The sequence below is a fragment of the Botrytis porri genome, assembly GCF_014898465.1.
Source record: "Botrytis porri strain MUCL 3234 chromosome Unknown BPOR_006, whole genome shotgun sequence".
Taxonomy (NCBI): Eukaryota; Fungi; Ascomycota; class Leotiomycetes; order Helotiales; family Sclerotiniaceae; genus Botrytis; species Botrytis porri.
In genome coordinates this window covers 496,957-518,324 of record NW_024066080.1, presented here as the reverse complement: position 1 = coordinate 518,324, position 21,368 = coordinate 496,957, and the positions used below count along the sequence as shown (strand labels likewise).

At 41.3% G+C, this 21,368-nt stretch overlaps 9 protein-coding genes across 9 annotated transcripts; 6 read left to right on the top strand and 3 right to left on the bottom strand.

Moving 5' to 3' along the window:
• Positions 1–6,508: 6,508 nt before the first annotated feature.
• Positions 6,509–7,588, top strand: EAF01_004697 (uncharacterized protein; the record flags this gene model as incomplete). The annotated part of the gene is made up of 3 exons (XM_038912951.1): positions 6,509–6,629; positions 6,748–7,351; positions 7,411–7,588. The coding sequence occupies 3 exons, from the start codon at positions 6,509–6,511 to the stop codon at positions 7,586–7,588; spliced, it is 903 nt and encodes a 300-aa protein (XP_038771037.1).
• Positions 7,589–10,367: 2,779 nt separating this feature from the next.
• On the bottom strand, positions 10,368–11,000 carry EAF01_004696 (uncharacterized protein; the record flags this gene model as incomplete). Its single annotated transcript, XM_038912950.1, has 1 exon — positions 10,368–11,000. One exon carries the CDS (start codon positions 10,998–11,000, stop codon positions 10,368–10,370), a length of 633 nt encoding a protein of 210 aa, XP_038771036.1.
• A 732-nt stretch (positions 11,001–11,732) lies between these two features.
• EAF01_004695 (uncharacterized protein) lies at positions 11,733–12,359 on the top strand (the record flags this gene model as incomplete). The annotated part of the gene is made up of 1 exon (XM_038912949.1): positions 11,733–12,359. One exon carries the CDS (start codon positions 11,733–11,735, stop codon positions 12,357–12,359), a length of 627 nt encoding a protein of 208 aa, XP_038771035.1.
• Positions 12,360–12,576: 217 nt separating this feature from the next.
• Positions 12,577–14,467, bottom strand: EAF01_004694 (uncharacterized protein). Its single transcript, XM_038912948.1, has 4 exons — positions 14,105–14,467; positions 13,962–14,057; positions 13,648–13,910; positions 12,577–13,599 (listed from the first exon to the last, which is right to left on the bottom strand). Exons 1-4 carry the CDS (start codon positions 14,178–14,180, stop codon positions 12,697–12,699), a joined length of 1,338 nt encoding a protein of 445 aa, XP_038771034.1. The 5' UTR covers positions 14,181–14,467; the 3' UTR covers positions 12,577–12,696.
• A 1,067-nt stretch (positions 14,468–15,534) lies between these two features.
• EAF01_004693 (uncharacterized protein) lies at positions 15,535–15,867 on the top strand (the record flags this gene model as incomplete). Its single annotated transcript, XM_038912947.1, has 2 exons — positions 15,535–15,601; positions 15,707–15,867. 2 exons carry the CDS (start codon positions 15,535–15,537, stop codon positions 15,865–15,867), a joined length of 228 nt encoding a protein of 75 aa, XP_038771033.1.
• Positions 15,868–17,096: 1,229 nt separating this feature from the next.
• Positions 17,097–17,369, bottom strand: EAF01_004692 (uncharacterized protein; the record flags this gene model as incomplete). The annotated part of the gene is made up of 1 exon (XM_038912946.1): positions 17,097–17,369. The coding sequence occupies one exon, from the start codon at positions 17,367–17,369 to the stop codon at positions 17,097–17,099; it is 273 nt and encodes a 90-aa protein (XP_038771032.1).
• A 747-nt stretch (positions 17,370–18,116) lies between these two features.
• EAF01_004691 (uncharacterized protein) lies at positions 18,117–18,703 on the top strand (the record flags this gene model as incomplete). The annotated part of the gene is made up of 2 exons (XM_038912945.1): positions 18,117–18,482; positions 18,533–18,703. 2 exons carry the CDS (start codon positions 18,117–18,119, stop codon positions 18,701–18,703), a joined length of 537 nt encoding a protein of 178 aa, XP_038771031.1.
• A 556-nt stretch (positions 18,704–19,259) lies between these two features.
• Positions 19,260–20,156, top strand: EAF01_004690 (uncharacterized protein; the record flags this gene model as incomplete). The annotated part of the gene is made up of 1 exon (XM_038912944.1): positions 19,260–20,156. The coding sequence occupies one exon, from the start codon at positions 19,260–19,262 to the stop codon at positions 20,154–20,156; it is 897 nt and encodes a 298-aa protein (XP_038771030.1).
• A 533-nt stretch (positions 20,157–20,689) lies between these two features.
• EAF01_004689 (uncharacterized protein) lies at positions 20,690–21,357 on the top strand (the record flags this gene model as incomplete). The annotated part of the gene is made up of 2 exons (XM_038912943.1): positions 20,690–20,762; positions 20,849–21,357. The coding sequence occupies 2 exons, from the start codon at positions 20,690–20,692 to the stop codon at positions 21,355–21,357; spliced, it is 582 nt and encodes a 193-aa protein (XP_038771029.1).
• Positions 21,358–21,368: the final 11 nt, after the last annotated feature.

Below are 21,368 nucleotides of genomic sequence, written 5' to 3'. Positions count from 1 at the left end.
AACGAGGACTTTTGCTAGGGACAGAGGGACGTCGCTTTCTGGAAAAGATAGGTAGAAATTTCACTTTGGCTACTAACTTGATGGAGATATGACTTCGTTTTTGTGACCACTTCAATGTGATTCATACTGCGTCTGCGATAGGTACTGTCTGGTTTTTTTGTCTCCTACTATGATTTACGAATAGTTTATATACAGCACGTGCCAACTACTATCAGTCAAAACATGTTTTCATATCAAAACTTATCATTTATATTTATGAATTTTTTAATAATTAATAATAAAATCTAAGTAATTTCTTATATATATTGATTTAATTTTATAGAATATTAAATAAAAATAATAACGTAACTTGACTAGAAGTGGGTCATGTCATGATATGGGTCAAAATCACCCTCTCATTTCTTTATTTTACGTGTTTATTCAACACACAATGGATCGAAAGTCATTAAATCGTAGTGAATCGGAAGATAATATTCAAAAGGCTATAGAAAGTCTAAAAAATAAATAATTTAATTCAATTCGAAGTGCTACTATTTATTTTAAGATTCCGAAGTCAACCTTGATAAATCGAATAGTTGGACAACAATCACGCTCTCAATCTCACAAATCCTTTCAAAAACTTTCTAATGTGGAAGAGAAGACTCTAATACGATAAATCTCACGATTAACAACTACTGGATACCCTACAACTCCTAGATTGTTGAAAGAAATAACCCAAGAAATTCTAAATCAACGCGTCATTTTCGCATCACCATCTACCCCTCCATCCTTTCAATCAAATCATATAGGTCAACAATGGATCTATAGGTTCTTAGATCGATATCCCAAACTTAAAGGAACCTATTCTCGTAAATTGGAATTTGCAAGGCATAAAGAAACCACATTTGAAACAATTTCAGCATGGTTTTCAACATTTCAAACACAAATCGAAGAACAACATTATGAACTCAAGAATATATATAACATGGATAAAATAGGATATACAATTGGAGAAACAGAATCAATATATATAATTATAAATTCTATTCTCAAATCGAATTGGAAGGTTACAGCAAGAAAGCAAGAGTGGATAACTGTATTGGAATGTGTGAATGCAAATAAAGGCTCTTTACCCCCTATAATCATTTTCAAGGCTCAGAATACCAACACTACATAGATTCCAATTAACACTCCTCCAAACTGGTATTTTTCAACAAACAATAATAAATGGACTTCTAATAGTCATGGTTTTGAATGGATATATAAGGTTTTTGAGCTAGAATCTCGAAAAATATTAGGAGATCAGCCTCAATTATTGATTATAAATGATCATTCTAGTCATATTACAGGAAGTTTAATTGCTTTCTGTATTGAGAAGGAGATTGATCTTCTTATTCTACCACCTCATTGCTCGTATCTACTTCAGCCATTGAATGTTGGAGTGTATGGACCGATGAAGCGATATCATGCCCAAGAGGTTGATCGATACTCTCGAACAAGAATACAACGAATACAACGGTCTGATTGAATACAGCTTTTTCAAAAGATAAGAGAAAAAGGTCTTATTTATCAAAATATCAAAAGCGGATAGAAAGGAGCAGGTTTGAATCCATTTAGTCCTCGTCAAGTTCTAAATAATCTTCCAACCCCGCTTTTATTATCACCTTTTACTCCAAATATACCAGCAAACCTAGAAGATTTAGATCTCTCTTTGCTTAATAGCTCTCCCCCAAATGATATTGAGCTGCGACAAGTAAATAAGGTATTCAATTCAGCTTTATCCACTAATAATCTGCCTACTTCTCCAGTACAAAGATATACAAAACAAATAACTCATCAGATTGAAAGCTTAAATGTTGAAAATACTATTCTTTGAAGGGAATTTCAAGAATATAAAGAATTACTTGAAACACAAAAGAAACGAAAAAATAAAAAAAGAATAAAATTAAAAAGTGAATTTTTATTTAGTACTGAAGAAGTATTGAAAATTATCGAGAAGGCTAAATAGATACCCTTACCAAAACGATGATGTGGTAGATTATTCAAGTGTCAAATTGATCAGGTAGAAGGGGAGATAGAAGAGGAAGAGGATAGTGATAGTTCAGTTGGATTAGTGATAATTGTAGATCACCCTGTAGCATGTAGGACAAGGTCAAATAGGAAAATATGATTTTTGTAACCCATATCATGACATAACCCACTTCTAGTCAAGTTACGTTATTGATTTTTTTTTAATATTTTATTGATTAAATTATAGAGATTCAAAGTTGTGTTATTTTAAAAATAATGGGATTTACTAATAGAATAAACAAAAATCAAGCAACTTTTGAAGATTTTAATTCAATTGTATGAATTTTCATAATATAAATTTCTAAGGATTTTAAAATTTTGAAAATATCAAATTGTATTATAAAAACTCTATAAAAATAAATTTTGAAAGAATTTTGTTCACATATCATAAAGATTTTAATATTTGAAAACATGGTAAAATATTGATTTTTAATATGAAAATGAATTTGGGCTGATAGCAGTTGACTAACACTGTAGAAGACGAAAATAAATTCTTCCCCTTTTCATCTCGATCCCTAAAATCTGGTTGGAGAGTGAAAATATTTACACCCCCTATAATTTTTGTCTTACTTAGCTGAACCAGAGATTCAGACTCACAAATCGGGGAAGCTATAGTTGATTCACTGACGAAACACACAGCCCTTTCAGAATGCCCCTCAAGATCAGGACCCAGGTACATAGTATTCTCTAATATCAGAGCAACTTTGCCCTCTTAAGTGAAATGATTAGCACGGATATTGAGGTGTTATGGATCAATGTGGTGAGTGTTTGTAGATTGAAGATGCCTTTGAATTGAACAAGGTGTAATTACGTGAAGTTCTCATCCCTTAATTCTTGATTGGTAATTTCCTTCTATTGTCGTGAATCTTTATTTTTGTACGAGCAATTATCTGTATTACCTGTAAATATGAATTCTCATTATCAAATATGAGCACTGTCAAGCAATATCAATCATCACTATCATCTTTTTCAACAACACCATTCTCAATTTGATCGTCATTATCCGACACGTGTCATCCCAACCTGAAACCTCCTGACTTGAGAATGAAAACTCAGAAAATCACTTCAAGGCGTACTGATTGAAACTCTTCAAGTATACCTTCCTAGAATGTGATGTTGTTAGATATTTTGTCTTGATAGTTGGGTGGTTAAGATTATTCAGTCTTTATATACGGGGGAGGTGGAAGATTTCGGGTGCTAGATTGAAGAGTGGGTAAGGATTTCGCAGGGTGCTTTCGGATTCTTTTGGGTGGGCTTCTGCAGCGGAATGAAGAGCAGTGAGAATGAGTTTTGAACTTGAAGTGTCTTGTAAAGTCGATCCAAAGCCTTGAGTCATAGTCAACCCAGATTTGCACTACTGGTGGGAGTCTCAGTCTAGCATTGTACTTCTGGAAAGGAAAATTTCATCATATTTGGATTCATTCGCTTAAATCAAGAGTTCCACTGTGTAAAGAGTTGGGACCTACTTAAGGAATCAGAATAATAATCTTCTCCTTTCTGTCAGGAAGCGTGTTTGATTCTCTCTTTGTCAAATCAGATAAGATTTGATTTGTTTCTGTAATCAGATTATCTTTTTCTGATATCTCCTGTGGCTTTTCGGGGTCTGATTATCGAGCTGAAGTTTCGATTGTGTTATATCGTTTTCTATAAACAGTCACTTTTCATTTTCAATGTTGTCGAATTAGCTTATTGTCGAGCCGATGATAGATACCGTCAACGAGATCTTCAATCTCATGCGTTGTAACTCAATTTTTAGTGATATTCCTATATCTGACAGTGATTTATATCACCCTCTTGCTTTAGATGGTATCCAGCCCTATATAAATTCTAGCTTTACCCATTCTTGATTCTTTGATGACCAAAGATTACATGCTTTCATATTGTTGTGAGTTCTTGCGACTGACAATTGTACTGTTTATATGGGTATGTGATAAGTGTGGAAGTAAGCCTTGTTACTTAGTTTGCCACACAGTGAATGAATCTGCGGGGTAGTGCTGACTTCTCAATGGGGAGTTGAGCCTGTAACCATGAGTTCATAAGAAATGATTGGTTCCCCTCAAATTGATCATTCACGCACAATTCTGGACGACTCGATTCGGGTGAGCTCCTGTGGATTCGTAAAGATTAGATATTTAAGAGTCTGATCTTCTCTATACTCCTTTTTTTCTCACAGAGAAGCGACTCAGGAAAGAGATACGTTCATAAGGAAACTTCACTCGGTCTTTTTCAACCCCATTGGTTAGTGCCGATGTATTTGTCAGCTCTTTTTGGCTGTGTTTCTATTCACAAGTTGTTGTCTAAAAATAATAAAAGGTGAGACTGAGCGTGTGAGATCTTTCTAGTGGAGAAACTTGTGTGGGATTGCACATATGAATGTAGCTCATAGCTCGAGAGCCCGGTGGTTGGGAAGCCAGGTGAAAGTGGAGAGACGATGTCATTCTGAGCCTCACTATAGCTACCGAGATGTATTACTTCTTAAATAGATCAATTTCCGCTGCAAGTTAGTTGGTTTAGTCGCTTGCGGGCGGTCAAGGTAGACATTAGAGCGTCAAAAGATAGGAATGGAAGCGTGCCATGGGAGGAAGGCGTTATCTAAATACAGATCATGACAACAAGATCATTAGAATTTCCATGTTCGTCTCCGTCAACCAAACGGTGACTTGAAATCGAAAGAAAGACACAAATTAAGGACCTCAAATGAGGATGTCAAAGGATCCGAGAAAGAGGAATGATAGAGTGAGAGATCCAATGATATCATCTAAGAGAACGGGTTAGAGACAAGGATAAGGGGCTTACTTGAAGGTTTAAGAAAATTCCCATCTTGTATACTGATATTGAAGACGTTCATAACTCGATAATTCCTTCTAGCAGTATGGATATAGTCAAAAGCTATCATTTCTATCGTGTACAAAATCGTATTTAACTCCTCTATAAGCTGTTATGTTTCATCACGAGGACTCCCGAAACGTGATAATGCGAATCAACCTTACCTCACCTTCTAACTGGGCAATTTTATCTTCAAGGCTGCGTTTCGTAAAATTAGTAATCTTCAGACATCTTCGTAATGGAATGCATGTCCCATAACACAACTTAAGAGCAAATTTCTCACTGCTTACACGAGTCCCAATCGTCCATTCACATGTGCAGCTCTATGCCCCTTTTCTTGGAATGGGCACACTTCTGTAGAATGGCTATAAAGTTGTTGGGAAATTCTCTCTGGCAAAGTCTATACAATTCCTACGCCCCGCTTCTACATTTCGTGGGGGATTTTATCTGCAAGAGATACAATTTCTCATAACTCGGAAAAGAGACCTATAGAACTTCGTTTGTTTGATTGGGGGAATATGCCTACAATGCCGACTATCAAAAGACGGGACTGGTCCTCACTACCTCAAAGCTAGATTCAGCTAACATTTACTTTAAACCTCACCATTTATTCAGAATCATCGATTGGTTCTTTCAACCTCCAGGATCGATACTGTGGAAATTTTTGCTTCCCGTTCAAACCTTGATTTTTTCTTCGAGATGTCTGATCAGAGCAGTGAGAATACAATGGCAAATCATCCTAGCATCGCCAACCTGGATTTCGGCGAAATCGACATCACTCCACCAAGCTTAAGACGGCAATCTCGGCCTTATAGCAAACCAATAGATCACGAATTTAGATTGATACCACAACTTCCTTCCTCATCAGTGATGCATCTTCTCTTCTCGATTCCAGCAGTGGTACATCAGATATAGCGATCAAATCAATCTCATCGCGGTCCCAAGCCAAAGTCCATGATACTCGCCATTGTTTGACGGAGTATTATATTGACTAGAAGTGGAAATTCTTTGCAAGCCTTATCGTCATTGCTTGTCCATTCATTATTATCACGATATTATACCCAATGCAGGAAAACCTATACCAGAGTGGCCATTTCAAATATCAATCAACACACTACTATCTATCTATGGTCTTGGGTTCAAAACCTGTCCAACTTTCATTATCGCTTCGTGCATTGGACAACTTCAATGGTATTGGTTTTCCTCTCATCGTCCACTTCACGACGTCGTTTGTTATGATAGGGCTACTCGTGGGCCACGGGGCTCTATCCAGTCACTGTGCTCTGAACACATTCGGCGTCCCTGACTGGACTTGGTGCCATAATATTGATAGCTGCGGTCGCTATTGATCCTTTGATCCAGCAACTAGTTTTGCCATACGATTGCGAGGTAGCAACACTAAATATCAAGGCGACGTTGCCCCGAACCAATCAGTTTGATAACGTACACAGCACATTGATGGACCCTACTTCCGAATTACCAATTAAATCGGCAGTTTACACTCCACAAAACTAGATGACTTGGCAATGTATAACAGGAAACTGTACATTTTCAGAAACATATGGAACATTGGCATACTGCAGCAGCTGTTAAGATATATCGGATAAACTAATCTCTGAGACTGCCTGTTATGATGAAGAGGCGAACACTAATATTATTTCTGGAACGTTATTGTGTCGGAGTTTGGGGATCTATTGCAAAAACTAGTCTTGACGTGGGAGACTATTTCCCTGATCCGGAAGACCCATTTGCAGGTCAGTGAGTTAACACGACAATTAGCAATGCATTTACCCCTGAAAGTCATTCGCTCAAGAAACCATTGGCGATATCGGTAATTTCGAGCCATTCAAATAGCTCCGGTATATATCATAGTTCCGAAAACCGTAGATTCAACTAAACGATTAAACCCAGAGTCTGATCCAGCGTCTATAGGACCGTGGATAAGTCGTAACATGACAGCGGCATCAAATCCTTGGCGACGCCAAGCACACGTTGTAGCGGTGTGTTCGCTACAGCCATGTATCCGCACCTTCAAGGCGAACATTAACGGAACTCGACTTACTGAACACTGGATCTCAAGCAGTTCGACTATCCTCTGGGGTTTTAGCTCAGAATCCCATTCCAGCGGCAAAGACTGGATAGGAATGATTGATATTTATTTTGTATCGAAAGGTGAAAGGCAGGTATTATCAGAGCAAAGCTATGAAATTGACAGCTCTTCACAATGGCTTGCTTATAACAGGTCTTTTATGCAATCTCAGGCTAAATATGACCTAGTCTCATCTCTTCTCTCACACCGCTGCTTGTATCTGATGGCAGGAATGATAATGCGCGGCATTCCATTTATATCTGATTTGCTGGGCGACAACTTACAGGGCTATGTTTCAAGCCTGGATTGGAGTGTGGGTATTGAGGAAGGGATTAATAGGACATCTGCATTTTATGGATTGTTTGGTCCTCGAATGATGTTGGACCTGTATGGTAATAGCTATATTGAATTTAAAGATATATAGGAAACATTTTCAAATATTTTAGACATAGCTATAGCTTGGACACGAACGCATGGGAACAGTACTTTTTCAGATCCTGCTGTTGGGAACATCCTACACTATGCAACATGTTTGCGCGTTCAGTAGCCGTGGATAGCATTTCCAGCAACCCTGGCAGTCCTTTCACTGATCTGCCTCGTGGCAGTGATGACCGTTACAAATAGACAGCAAGTACGAAAATGGAAATCCTCACCGCTGGCATTGATCATGAGAGGATCAAATACAGAATTTTGGTGCAAACCTACTGTCGACACGATGGGAGAGTGGTCTAAAGAGATCACTGTCATTCTTATAAAAGGGTCTGATCTACAAATCTAGGTTGTGCGAAAAGATTTCGGGCTCGCGGATATGGCCAACAGAGGAAGGAATAACTCTAGCCAAACTCTGAGCGACGACGTGCCTGAATGAGCTGTCTCTAGGTTAACCACGATCCTATGAAAGATAAATCATCCAACTGTTTCTTATTTGGCTCACCTTGAAGCGGACAGACCAAGAAAAGGAGGATACTGGACAACTACACTTGGCGGGAAGAGACAGAACCCTCAAAAAATCGCATTCCGCGCCAAAAGATGGAGATAGAAAGAATCGAACTTCCCTCTCATACACTCACGGTAAAACCCTCCAACTGCCCGGATCGCCAGGGCACGACTCATTTTCATGAATCTTCTCAATCTTCGGATTCACACTGAGAGGCGTGTATTCTACCATTGAACTATATCTCCCATCGATTTTGTTGGGTGGAAATTCATATCTAGGTATCTTAATGGGATGAGTGGGTATGGGTGTTATGGTTGTACAAGGAGCAATTGACCTTTTGATAGAAGATGGATAATCTGAAACTTATCGTCCAAATTATGAACGTGAGGGTAACGCAGAGTTACGTCATGATCATATTGTTTAGGGTGAATACCGCCAATTTCTGCACATACATACCAATAGAAATACAAATTGACGTATCTGCCCTTGGCTATATGAAGATCTCGAGATGGTCAGTTTCTATATCATTTTTTCTCGTAGCAACTTGCATTTCGAAGCAAGGTGGCTTTTTTGGTGGGGAGGGTTATGGGAATGAATGTAGACTGCGGGAACCTACCAACCGGACACATCTGTTGTCGAGATGCGTAGTCAACTCAAATTATCAAGAGATTATTATTATCGATTGCTTGTGATTGTTGTTCAAATTGTACGACACTTCCACTGTCCTGGTGTAATTACTGTCATCAATCTTATACATTGTTGCGCTTGCCATATCAGCCACTCCTCCCCAGGCTTATTATTCCTCTGAGTCAAGTAATAGGAATTTGAAAACGGCAACTTTTCCGAAATTCGAAACTCGATGTTTTCCTAGCACGGAAAATCCGTAACCACTGATCTTGGTGACGATTTCGTTTTTGTACATTGTATCACCATCAAGAAAAGAAAAGAATGTGTCTTTAATATCCTTGGATGTCGCGGGATCATACATCAAGATGCAAAATGGGGTGAATAAAGGACGACAGATACATTCAGAACTGATTTCCATAGAAGAAACAGAATTGCGAAAAATCAAGCGGAAGTACTATGTTTGACTCTCCATTGAGGGAAGAGTGAATGCCTACCCATAAATCCATTGATTTATCCTCATACCTATATATAACTCTCCAATATTACTACTGTAAGAGAGACCGCAGATAGACTAGCTATAGTCTGCGCGAAACGCCGTTTTGAAGCTTTGAGTGCAGAAAAGAGGTGATGATTATGCTTGCTTACCAGTTCCAGTTTCTAACCAATGGCTTGACTTGGACTGGGGATGTTGGACTTGCTTTGGTGACGTATGGTGGGATGATAACTGGTTGTTGTTGTCATTTGATTCCTATTTCACGAAAATGACAATAATCGATGACACATCTTTCTCCAAATTGGGACATTTATCTCTCGATATTTGGCACGTTGTATTGGATGGAAGTACTTTACGAAACAACAAATTTCGAGTCAACCTCTGACTCCTAGTCAATCTGCGTTCGCTAGTTCAAAGTCGCTTGCTCTACCAAGAAGTCTCTACGGCAGTTTTAATAGGAGTTCCTACAACCGGTGAATCTGATCAGAGTTCTGGTTATGAGGAAATTCACTCAAAGTTGTAACAAATCTAGCAATCCAGGCATACTGAGTCTCACTCAAGAGATATATAATGAACCCTTGATTTAAGATATCTGAATTGAAAAGGGATTGCCATACCAGAAAGAAAGAAAAGACGACTGATAAGTTTAGCCTCTCGGGGCGAGGAGATTTGTTGACCTTGGGTCAGAGATCAGATTGGAATGCAAGATTGCTAGTTTGAACTTGAGTGGTGCTACAATAGGTCTTTCTTAGAGCGATTTTGTGTTATTTTGTTGTTGCGTTTTTCTCTCTTGCTGTTCTTGTCAATTTACTCATCTTTTCAACAACTTTGAAGTAGACGCGGAACGACAACATGATATGGTTCATAACAATATTTTGAGGTTCATAAGTGCTGATTATCCCAGTGTAGATATATTCGCTACACACCACTTAAGTCTTCCATTGAATCAAGCAAAAATATAATGTTCCCCATCAATTGCCGCGGGAAGAAAGGTAGCCTTCTTTAAGATGGAAGAAAAACAAAAGAGGAAGCGGAATTGGGTCTTAAATACTTAAATTCTGAAAGGTGCAACGGTGTAAGCAGCAGAGAAATCAGGAAGTGTTTAGACTAGATATACTGCTTGCGGACCATGAAAACCCATGTAGATTTATATTCGATTGTGATAAATTTTATCCGGGAGACATTCAGCGTGAGGAATAGTCTAGTGAAGGGAGCATTCTTGACTTTGCAGAGACGGTTAGCATATAATTACACTTCAGCTGTTGCTTCATCGACATTGTTCAAAACCAGAAAAAGCGGAGCTCAGCAAAATCGTTCAATGATCATGATCAACAAAAACCTTTGATTCAATAATTAGACTTCGTCATAACCGCAGTAAATGCTTCCTTAACTTCACTACCCATCGGTCTTCCAGTTTCTTGGGCCAATTTAGGTCGTTCCATCGCTCCAGTATACCCACGGCCAACACTCAAACTCATCATTGTCCCAATTTCCACCTCTTCTTGTCCCATAATTTGATGATGTGGTACATCCTCAATCACAGGCCAACAACTCCACGTCCGTTTTCCCCATCCAAACCATCGATCTCCAGTGGTGCATCCCCCAATATCTCTACTCTCTGGTGTGATATAACATTCTCCCCATCGCTCTCCATTTCTCTCAATATATGCATCTTCCGAGAAGTAGTTGTGGAACCGTAGATTGGTTAAGTTGCCTCGTGTGAATTGGGGATGCGCGATAGAGAAATTGGCGGCGTCTGATACGTCAATTGCTGTTCGACACCATTCTGGTGTTGTTGATTTTGGTGATTTTGCTACTTCCTTGGAGATGGATGGAGAGGATGGTGTCCATGCCAAGAAATGCATGGAAGGCGGGTAGAATACATGGCCGATATATATTGGTTCAACATCGAGCACTGTTTTCGCAGACGCCGAAAGAAAAAGAGGATATAAAGCTGCAAGCGCAAAAGGAACTTTCATCTTGACGTTGACCTCCTCAAAAAAAAATACACACGACAGGAGAACAGATTGGAAGCTCGCAGTAATCATTCACTTGGATGAAACGTCGAGAAATTAAAGTGGTCAAAAGTGGATAACGGAAATTGAAGAAAGTTACCGTGGCCCCAAGCTTTGGTCTATATTTTTCCTCCAACGGATTAATATATTAAAAGCCTAATTTATGCTTGTTGATAGTTCGGATGTTGAGGCGAACTCCCGATATAAGTTCGGATAAGTCTCCGGTAAATGAGGAATAAGAGGAATAAGAGGAGCCAGAAGGTCAGCTGAGGGTGTGGGGCCCCGCACTCTCACTGTGTGGCGATGTGGAACTCAAACCTTCCAGTTGCAATCTTAGGTCAAAATTCTAGAAACTATTCCAAAACATCGTCGACGTTGAAGATAGTTGTCGATGTAAATGTTTGTGAACTTACACAAGGGAGAAGTTCACTGAGGTGAGACTAAAATTAGCGATGACAAATCGTGGTGCAAATTAGAAGCTGACTCACGCCGGTGATGGCGACGGCGAAACAGTGCCTGTATCTGGCATACCTTGAGCTTTCACTTAAAACAATAGACATTCCTCTTGATAATTCTTATATCTATACCAAGCAATTCATAAAATCTTTGTTGTTTCCTTAGTAAAGAGAAATTCATGTAACCCGAGTTCAAGATTCTACCCCGCATTCTTGGCCCCCAAACAAACTCAATTCCACCATGAATCTCACACTTCGTCCCGCAACTGCTGCAGACGCAGAGGCCCTCACAAACATCTACTTCTCAGCGTTCAGCAGCGACGAAATCTCTCTCCTCTGTTTTCCTCGCTCCTCCGTATCATGGACTTGGTGGCACAACTCCATCCTCTCCGAAATCCAAGATCCCTCATCCCATTTCCTCTGCATCCAAGATGTTTCCTCTCATACTTCAGAGATCATCTCGTACGCAAAATGGAACAATACATCTGCTACCGTAGCCACAACCAACGATCTACCAGAATGGCCTCAAGGTTGTGACGTAGAGGTCGCGAATCACTTTTTCGGAACACTGATAGAAAGACGTAGAGAGATTATGGGAGAGAGAAAGCATTGGTACTTAGAGATTGTAGCTACGAAGCCGGAATTTCAGGGTAAAGGGGCAGCGGGAAAACTCATGAGATGGGGATTGGAAAGGGCAGATGAAGATAGAGTAGAGACGTATTTGGAGGCTAGTCCGATGGGAAAGGAGGTTTATGAGCATTTTGGGTTTGAGGAAAAGGCGAGATTGGTGGTCCCAGTGGATGGAAAGAGTGACTTTGTGGAGTGTATGATGGTTAGACCCAGAAATACGAGGGTGGGTGGCGTGTAGAAAGGTGTACGCCGGTGATAAATACTCGAGGTGTGTCCAAAATTTACAACGAGCTTGGAACTTTACTTTCGAAGATTATAAGTCCGAGTCCATTTAGTTCGACTATGCCAGATTTGTAAGACGAAAAGCACGACAAGATCGTTATTTTGTTGGCTTCTCGAGAATTTCTCCAAGGTTTATGTGGACATCATTAGATAGAAACTTGTAGCACGTAGTGATGTTGTGAGTAACGACCGTGTATGAAATTTATTTACAGCTAGGAAAGCTATTTACAGTCCCACCTTACTTTTCTTCCATCTCCTTCTCCTTTAATCTATCTCAGAACTCCATTCCCACTTTATGGAACCGCTTTTGCGTTCAATGCAGCGGCGTGGTTGGTCACCAACGTGGTATATTCACTTGTTCCATAATAAATCGTATTTCCATCATCTGAAGTCTTTCCCGTTGAAAGGGTGTCGCCGTATTGCCAGTACATACTTCCAGCAGTTGCGGTGTCGAGGACGGTTCCTTGCCATGGCAACTCATTCAGATGCGTAGGTGAACCATACTCTTCCAATACTAATGGTTTACCAGCGGCAGCAGTTACATTAGCATGGCTCGAGATCCAAGAAGATCCCCATGAATCAACTTCTCCCCATGAACCAGGGTAAAGATGAATGGTCGCGAAATCGATGGTGGGAATAGCCAGGAGATCTGTGAACCATGTACCAGGGCCCGAAGTAAAAGGGTAGGATGTATCGTTTGCAACGGTGAGACCAAATCCTTCGTCTCCAACTGTTACCATATGGTTGGGGTCGAGAGATTTGATATATTGAGAGATGCTGGTAGCCCAATTTGTGATTACTGAAGTAGCACATCCAGTACATCTAGGTTCATTGGCAAGTTCCCAAGCAAAAACTGCGGTGTTTGTCTTGTAGCGGGCTACTACTGCAGCAATATATGCTTTATATTGGGCTTGAGCTGCTGCGTTTGTGTACCAATCTGTCAAGGAGATACCGTAGTATGTAGCATATGCTTGCATTCCACCGTAATCATTCCAGTTGTTAACGAAATTGATGATAAGACTTATTCCATGAGCTTGAGCCGATTGTACGACGTAGTCAAGACGTTGAAGACCATTGGCACCGGTGTTGATCACTGGCGATTGCCCTGCTATGAAAGATTGATACCAGACGCTACCAGAACCTTGCGCTGTTGTGACGTCATTGAAACCCCAGACGCGAAGTACTTTAAGTCCAGACTATGACGGATTAGTCGTTGCTACACGATAAGACATCATTACACTTACAGAAGCAAGATGAGACATAACCAAGTCAACATCTGCATTGTTGGTCAAGAACCCGCACCAATAACAATTGGTTCCTGCAAAGTATGTTTTCTTCCCATTGATTTGAAATACAGTCCCTGCAGTTTTAGCATAGCCAGTTATGGATGTAGCGGTGCTCGCTGGTGCAGCTGTAGTGCTTGTGCTTGAAGTCGTGCCTGGCTTATTAGTAGCTAATGTAGTTGATGTAGTAGCAGGTTTAGTGCTTGTAGTAAGAGTTGTGGATGCTGCATATCACATTAGTGGATGCCAACAATTGTCCCAGGGGGACTTCTAACCTGATCCTGGTACACATTGAGAGTAAAATGCATTTGAATGTACACATGTATATCCCGTGACGCAGGTTGTCGGTCCTGTCCACTCCTGCCCACCGCCTATCAATCATCAGCATATATAAAGCATTATGTTCATAAATACTTACACTTTGCATATGCGGCAGCTTGGCCTCTGACAAGAGCAACCGCACAAGAGGTGATGAGTGCAACTGATACTTTCATTCTGAAGACTTTTGACCACGCTCTTGATCGAAATACAATGGAATGAATGATACAAGCCAAGATGAAGGAATAGGGCAGAGGGATGATTTATGTAAATAATAAGATGGGGTGAAAGACTGACTTTGACCTACACTACACAACAGCAGTCATGCGAAGGGAACAATTAAATCCCGTCGGCCCGGACTAAAGATTATGGTGCATAGGTACTAATTGCAAGAAAATTTTGTGACTGAAGGAAAATCATTGAATCTTCCGTATCAAGCAATGCTCGTGCAGGAGATCACTAGCACATAAAACCACAGTTACAATCTTTTGAGTACACGGAAGAAGCTCTTTGTATTAATCTAATATAAAGTTTATGCTTTCGTGTCAAGACACTGATTTGATTGATGGAGTTGAGTGGGTGGATCTCTACGACGTAGCGATTAGACGATCCGTCTAGTTCTACAGGCTTTGCGGTACGATATCCGCATGGCAAATTGCATGGCACATGCACGATTTCCATAAAATCTGGGGTAATAAACACCAATCGGCGTTCAAGGACATTCTTCATATCCGCACCAAATCTTTCAAATTCAATTGTCACCAGATCGTAGGCATTGAACCGGGAGAATAAACCGAAATGGTACAACGGACCTGTACCCTCCGTCATCTAAATTTCGTTAGTGTTCGGCTCCTATTCCATAACAAAATGCTCAAGTCATGCAGCGACACATATCACCTGACGATACCTTCAAATTTCGGAAACCATACAGTGCATTTAATATGGATCCCAATGGATACATTAAAAAATCTCCCTCCCGGCTCTTAGAAACGCAGTGAAATGCTGAGATGAAAATAGATATCATGCTGGCATGGTCTCTTGTCTGGATTCTTGTGGAGTGGTAAAATACCTAGGCACATATTTCCTAGTCATAGCTATTCAACCTATCTTTTCGCGATTCGCCATTTGGCATCTGTCGAGCAGGTATTTCCACCCCCCCCCCCCCCCACCCCCCCCCCCCCTATTCTTACCATCTCCAGACCGAGCAATCAAGGGGCAGGGGTTGTAGATGGAAATAGCCATGTACTGAGTCAAACAAGACAAGCGAAAACATAGCTTTGCAGTAGAGCACTTGCTGACTATATGTGTGTATTCACGGTAGCACGAGCGGAAGCTTCGGAAATTGATTTGGGAACGAAAATAATACACATCAAGCAACCCTGAGAAATAGGGATACTGTAGCGAATACCGCATGAGATACTATGCAATGCCATCTCAAAGAGATTTTGATTGTTTGAAAGACGAGTTATCCAATAGCCACTGTATTGCATATCTCTACAAGCAGTCTTTTTGTGTGTCTGCAAATCCGCAATGAATAAGATCGAAGGTCAATGTATCAACCCAATCGTACACAAAAGCCCAGCAACTCGGGCCCAGTGTAAGCACTGAGCATATCCCTCGCCCAGGTTTGAGCTACTCGCCCCGCTTCAAATGCCGATTTCGAGAACAGCTTCTCCCCTTTATATAATATAGTTCTAGAAAGGTAGATGGCCCAAAGTCCAAATCAAGATACAGCCGAAGTTTGATATACGTGGGGCAGTAGACCAATGCCTGGCAGCCGTGCCACTCGTCGAAGCTGCATTTCGATCGGGATTCGACAAGAAGTATGATACGCCGATTCATGGAAGAAAGGGTAATCATTGAGCCTGTGAGCGTGTGATATCATCTATGAGTTTAAACTGACTTGAAGGATTGCGAGGACTTGGGGCAAATTTGCTCCATAAAGTTGAGAAGAGTAGCAGCGTCGCCGTCTACTCGTTCCCCAGGAAAAGCAAATGCAGTACTGGAGATTGGTCCATATAGAATTCTTCTTGTCTAATTATCCTTTGTGAGATTTCATTCAGAGTTTGCCCTTGACCTCATAATTATTGTAGCTGTTGATGTTCTGGGTGTTCAAAGACTTGAGAAAGATAAAATTGATCTTATCCTATGGGTAAATGTAAGGTCGGGCACCCTAAATGTTGTTCCGATGGTCCGTGCCTCGACCACCAAAATAACTAAAAGACTGGTTTTCTGTAAACTAACCACATCTTTGAAAAACAACCAACAACTACTGCTCAAGTGTTCCATCTGGGACTATCAGTAAGTGCTACTTCACAACCTTGGACATCTTTAACCATCGAAGCATTCACATCTACCAACTGTCCTTTGATGAACATTAGGAGTATCCATAATCATGTATCATGGTGGTACACACTGCAGAACACAACAATCTATCTCCACAATGCAACCATGTATGGCTTTGTAGTTGTCTCATACATGCCTTGCATCATTTATCTATCGAATAACACGCATACACAAGGACCCAAAACTTCTTGAAGCTATTGTATCCGCATCGTGTTAAAAACAAGGAGAAAAACATGCATCTGAGGGGCACAGATGCTAGGTGTTGCACAAGACTCTTCAAAGAATCACTCAAGTGTTGAAAATGAAGAAGGACTTGAATCATGGTCAGGAAAAGCTTTCAGATCCAATCTCAAACTAAATTCTGGTCTTAAAGTTCAATATCATCCACGTGTAATGTGCCTTCAAACTTTCAAATCTTTATCATTATCAGTCCCCCATCTGCATCGTCTGTTACCCAGTAAGTAGCATGACTGCAGTGCAAGTCCTCGACCCAAGCCTTCAATCAGTGTAGTCTCCGCTAGGTTTCAGTCATACCAGCCTCTAATCCTCGATATAATCAACCTTCATCCTGGTCATTCTCGTTGGTGTCTAACGAGACTTTTACTGTTACTGTTTCTGTTTTTCGTCAGCCAAGTTCTTATCTTTGGATAGTTTCCTCGTACCAGTAGCTACTTTCCTTCATGCAACTTTCTTGTCCAACTCGGGCAAAATTTCTTCCGCCTTGATCGCGTTCTTCAATGAATGTTTCACGCCCCTCTTCCGGCTCCTCGGGGGCGGTTCGCAGCATCCCCCATATCCTCATTATCCGCGCTCAACTGGCCGCATTGCTCAGCCATAAAGGATATCCATCTCCTGAATCTATGATGGGCTGCATTCTTGTTGGCGACACCCATATCTGCAATCAAGCGACCATGGTCAAGCTTATTCCAGATTCCCCTCAACTCATCTGCGATATCAAGTTGTTTGGATATAGCATTCCAAACAAGAGTGTTGTTGTCAATTCTCGGGTTGGGAGGCATATTTGCGTTTGAAGTCAAGATGTCAAATCCGAGCTTGGTGTTTCTTGTCGATATGGTATTGCCTTGCGGACGATTCACAAAGTGCTTGACTGGTGGCGATTGGGAGAGTTGTTGTTTGATTGCAACTTGTCTCTATTTGTAGTGAGCTTCATGATTGCCTACAAGCCGAAACGTCTCTTACCAAAGAAAGATACTTAAGCCTTCTATGATCATTCGAATAAATACCATCATGGAGATTCGCGCCTCAAAAGGCTTTTTTCTTGTCGAAAGAGAAATGTTGCCTAAATAGTGAAACGCGACACTGGCTCCTGAACCAGCGCTTTAGATAGAAGTACCTATCACTGAGTGTGAGTTTCGGTCGTTAAGAATTATACCGAATGAACTTCTCATCGGACATGCATGGAATCAATTCCCTTAGTATTACTTAAACCTAAAATATTCCAGGAGCATCTATCAATGATTTCAATTCTCTACGAGAAGGCTGATATCTAGTATTATCTCAACTCCCAGTGCTGTTGCGTTCTCAAGAAGGCCTGTGCGCTAGTTCACCACACATAAATAGCCGAAGTTCTGATACTTCCACAAGTACCAAAACACCCCCAAAGGAAGACAAATATCGAAATATCTTCCGGCTCTTCGAATCATCCAGAGTATTAGATTGTCATCAATTGCAGTCTACCTGATTGTCACCTCCCCATCCAAGTCAATCGCACACACACTTGCCCAATAAATTCACCCTCCACGACCATGTCGGAAAAACCTCAACAAGCCAAGTTTACTCAAGCAGAGACCGATTTATTGTGGGCCGTTATCAAATACGTTCCGAAAGACCAAATCAACTCGTGTGTTAATAGAAGCGTCCAAGCCGTTGCTAGACATCTAGGAATAAAGAAGACGGCTACTAAGAAGCGCTGGTCCCGCCTTGCAATTCGGGTTCGCAAGGAAATTGAGGCCGCTGATAAGGGAGCTGTTGTCGCAGGCATTGCAGTCGCAGGCATTGCAGAGACCGAAGCTGAAACTAGTGGTGAGGATCAGGAGGTTGTTATCAAGAATGATGGTGAAAAGCATGTCCGTGGCAAGGATGTCGGTGGAAAGGATGCTAAGGCACTCGGTGTTACACCCAAGCGTGGTCGCAAGACTCCTATGAAGAACAAGTCTCTCAGGATAAGGTCATTAAGAACAAGGTCTCTCAGGATAAGGTCATTAAGAAGAAGGCTACAATCGCAAAGGGCAAGCGTGGCAAGAAGGGTATCAAGGATGAGGTCACTGCTAAAGCCAATATCAAGAAAGAAGAATCCGATGAGGATTTTGACGATGCTGAGGCAGCTTTCTGACTAGAGCTGGAGAATTTGTACAGAATGGGGCGTTCGCTTTGAAGGACGAAGCTAGGATCTCACCGATAGCGATCTTTGGGGAAAGTTCTAGATAGACAACACCTCCAAACCTCCGAGTTTTTCTCATAATCAATAAACACAGTCGCATTTGGCGCAAAGAAAACGCCTCTGTAATCCATTGTTCCGAATGTGATAGAATTTTGTCATCGTCCATGCACCTATCCTTGTATGCGGGGGGCATTAAACATACGTCCGTTATCAATCTTCCTTTTCTTTCATTGTTTAGACAATTTTCCGAGAACAATCGAGAGATATTTTTAAAAAGTAAAGTTTGCATCAGAATACTGAGACAAATGATCAATTAAGACTAAGAAAGTTCTAGTTTAACTCGAGCTGATTCTAGCTGCAGGTAACCATAACGTAACAACTCGCACCTGCCGTTCGCAGATTACTCACATCCTCGTCTACATCACAACTTCAAGAGTATCTTCTCTCCACAAAAGTGATACCCTCAACCTTCACATTTGCATTCAACCAACTCGAACCTGCAGTAATCATGTCGACTGACGCAGAGACCCAAAACAACAATCTCGTCCTTAGAGCTCTCTTCAAACAAATAGATATTGGCGCACATGGTGCCATCGATTTCAAACGTCTAGCAGATGATATAGGTGTCAATGGTCAGAATGCTGCTCGGCATCGCTTCAACCGATTCAAAAGATGTTTTACTAGAACTGATGCTGTACCTCCCACTCTTGCCGACGTTAACAACAATACTCTCGTTATGGGCGGTCTTTTTAAGCAACTCGAAATCGGTAGGATCGACTTCACACGCTTGGCGAAAGACATGGGCGTTAATGGTCAAAATGCTGCCAGACATAGGTGGATTCGGTTCTTGAACAGTTTTGGGATTAAGAAGCCAAACAGAGCGGGTGGGGATCAGGATCGAGATGATGGCGGAGATGACGAGGAGAAGCACAGAAATAATTCTGGAAACAAAGATGGGAAAGAGGACAGAAAGAAGAGCGATGAAGCAGCGAATGGCCCTGTAAAGGTCGAAGCGAACACCAAAGCTACTAGAACAAATCTGCCTGGCTCGCCACTGAAGTTCGAGATCACAAGGGAAGAAAGCGGCCTAAAGTCACCTAAGAAAGATGGCAAGAGAAAGATGGAGGACCTGGATGGACATTTGACTGATGAGAAAGAGGGGGCGAGGTTGATGCAAATGCCGGCGAGGAAGTTTCTAAAGAGTGCGACGAAGAGTATCACAAACAGACAAAAGAGTAAAAAGAGAAGTGGTGATGATACCGGGGAATCTTATGATGAACATGGTCAAGATGAGGGGTTCGAGTCTGGGTTTGAGGACATCGACTATACAACAGTTCCTGACAAGAAGAAGAAGAGAGGCGGAGAGGTCGACGAATACAGTGGCGAGGAAGATTGGGAAGCTTAGATAAACATTTAATCTGCACCGATCTGTCTTCACTGCGAGACCGTTCCAGATTCAGCGTTGTGGGTATCTTGCAGTATTTGAGAATGAGGTGTTTGGTTTTGCATTGGGAGGGATTTCATTTTCGAGGATTGCATCAGTATTAGTCTTTGCTGTGGAGTAGGAAGCTTGATCTTAGAATAGAGACATAATTCATGCCGGAAGGCAATTTCATAAACTTTTGGTGCACAACTGTGAAACCGAGTAGCATGTATATTCCCCCGGAGTATTCTTACCTCGTCTATTGGCCTCGACAAAAGAAAATCTTCCATTCTGGTCTAGCTTCGTCAAGAAACAGCAAAATACCACTATAAAGAGCTTGATACCCACCAGCAGATATTGATTTCAATTTCTCAGACAGGGAGCTTCGATAACTTAGTTCTTCTTGATTTTGTCTTTTGAAAAGCATTTTCAGCTACCAAATACTTTCTTGAACGGATTAAGTCTTTTACATCGCAAGCTATCAAACCGATACACACTCAACCTCTTCTTTCAAGATGGCAACCATGGAAGAGAAGCTCCTCATGGGAGTGTTGACTCAAATCGATGTTGGCCGCATTGATTATGATGGTATACAGTTTTTTCCCTCAACCACTCCGAACTGATCATTCATTGCAAATTTATGCCATCAAACGCTAATCATATACTATCTACAGAGCTTGCGAACTACATCGGCGTCGCTACATCCAAGGCTGCTCGCTGCAGATGGGATCGCTACAAACAAAAACTTACAAAGGGGGCACCACCACTCACTCCGAAGAAGGCAGCTGGAGTCGGCAAGAAAATCGGATCAGTCTCACCGAAGAAGGCAGGTGGCAGTCCAAAGAAGAACAACCGCGGAATTCCCAAGAAGTCACGCGGTCGAATCAAGGAAGAAAGCGACGAAGAAGTAAAGGAAGTAGACATGAACGAAGATGAGGGAATGAATTACGACAAGAATAATTCGGATCTCGATGTCGAAATGGAAGATCCAGTCACACCATCGCGTAGGTTGCCGTCCCGACGAGGAAGGGTTACAAAGTTTGTAGAAGAGACTAGCGATGTAGAGGATGAGCAGGAAGAAGAAGATGGGGAGGTGCAGGTTGACGCAGAAGTTGAGGGAATGAAAGAGCTGGCTGTCAAGGATGAGGATGATGAAAGATATCAGGATGAGGACGAGGCGTAGGCTGCATGTGT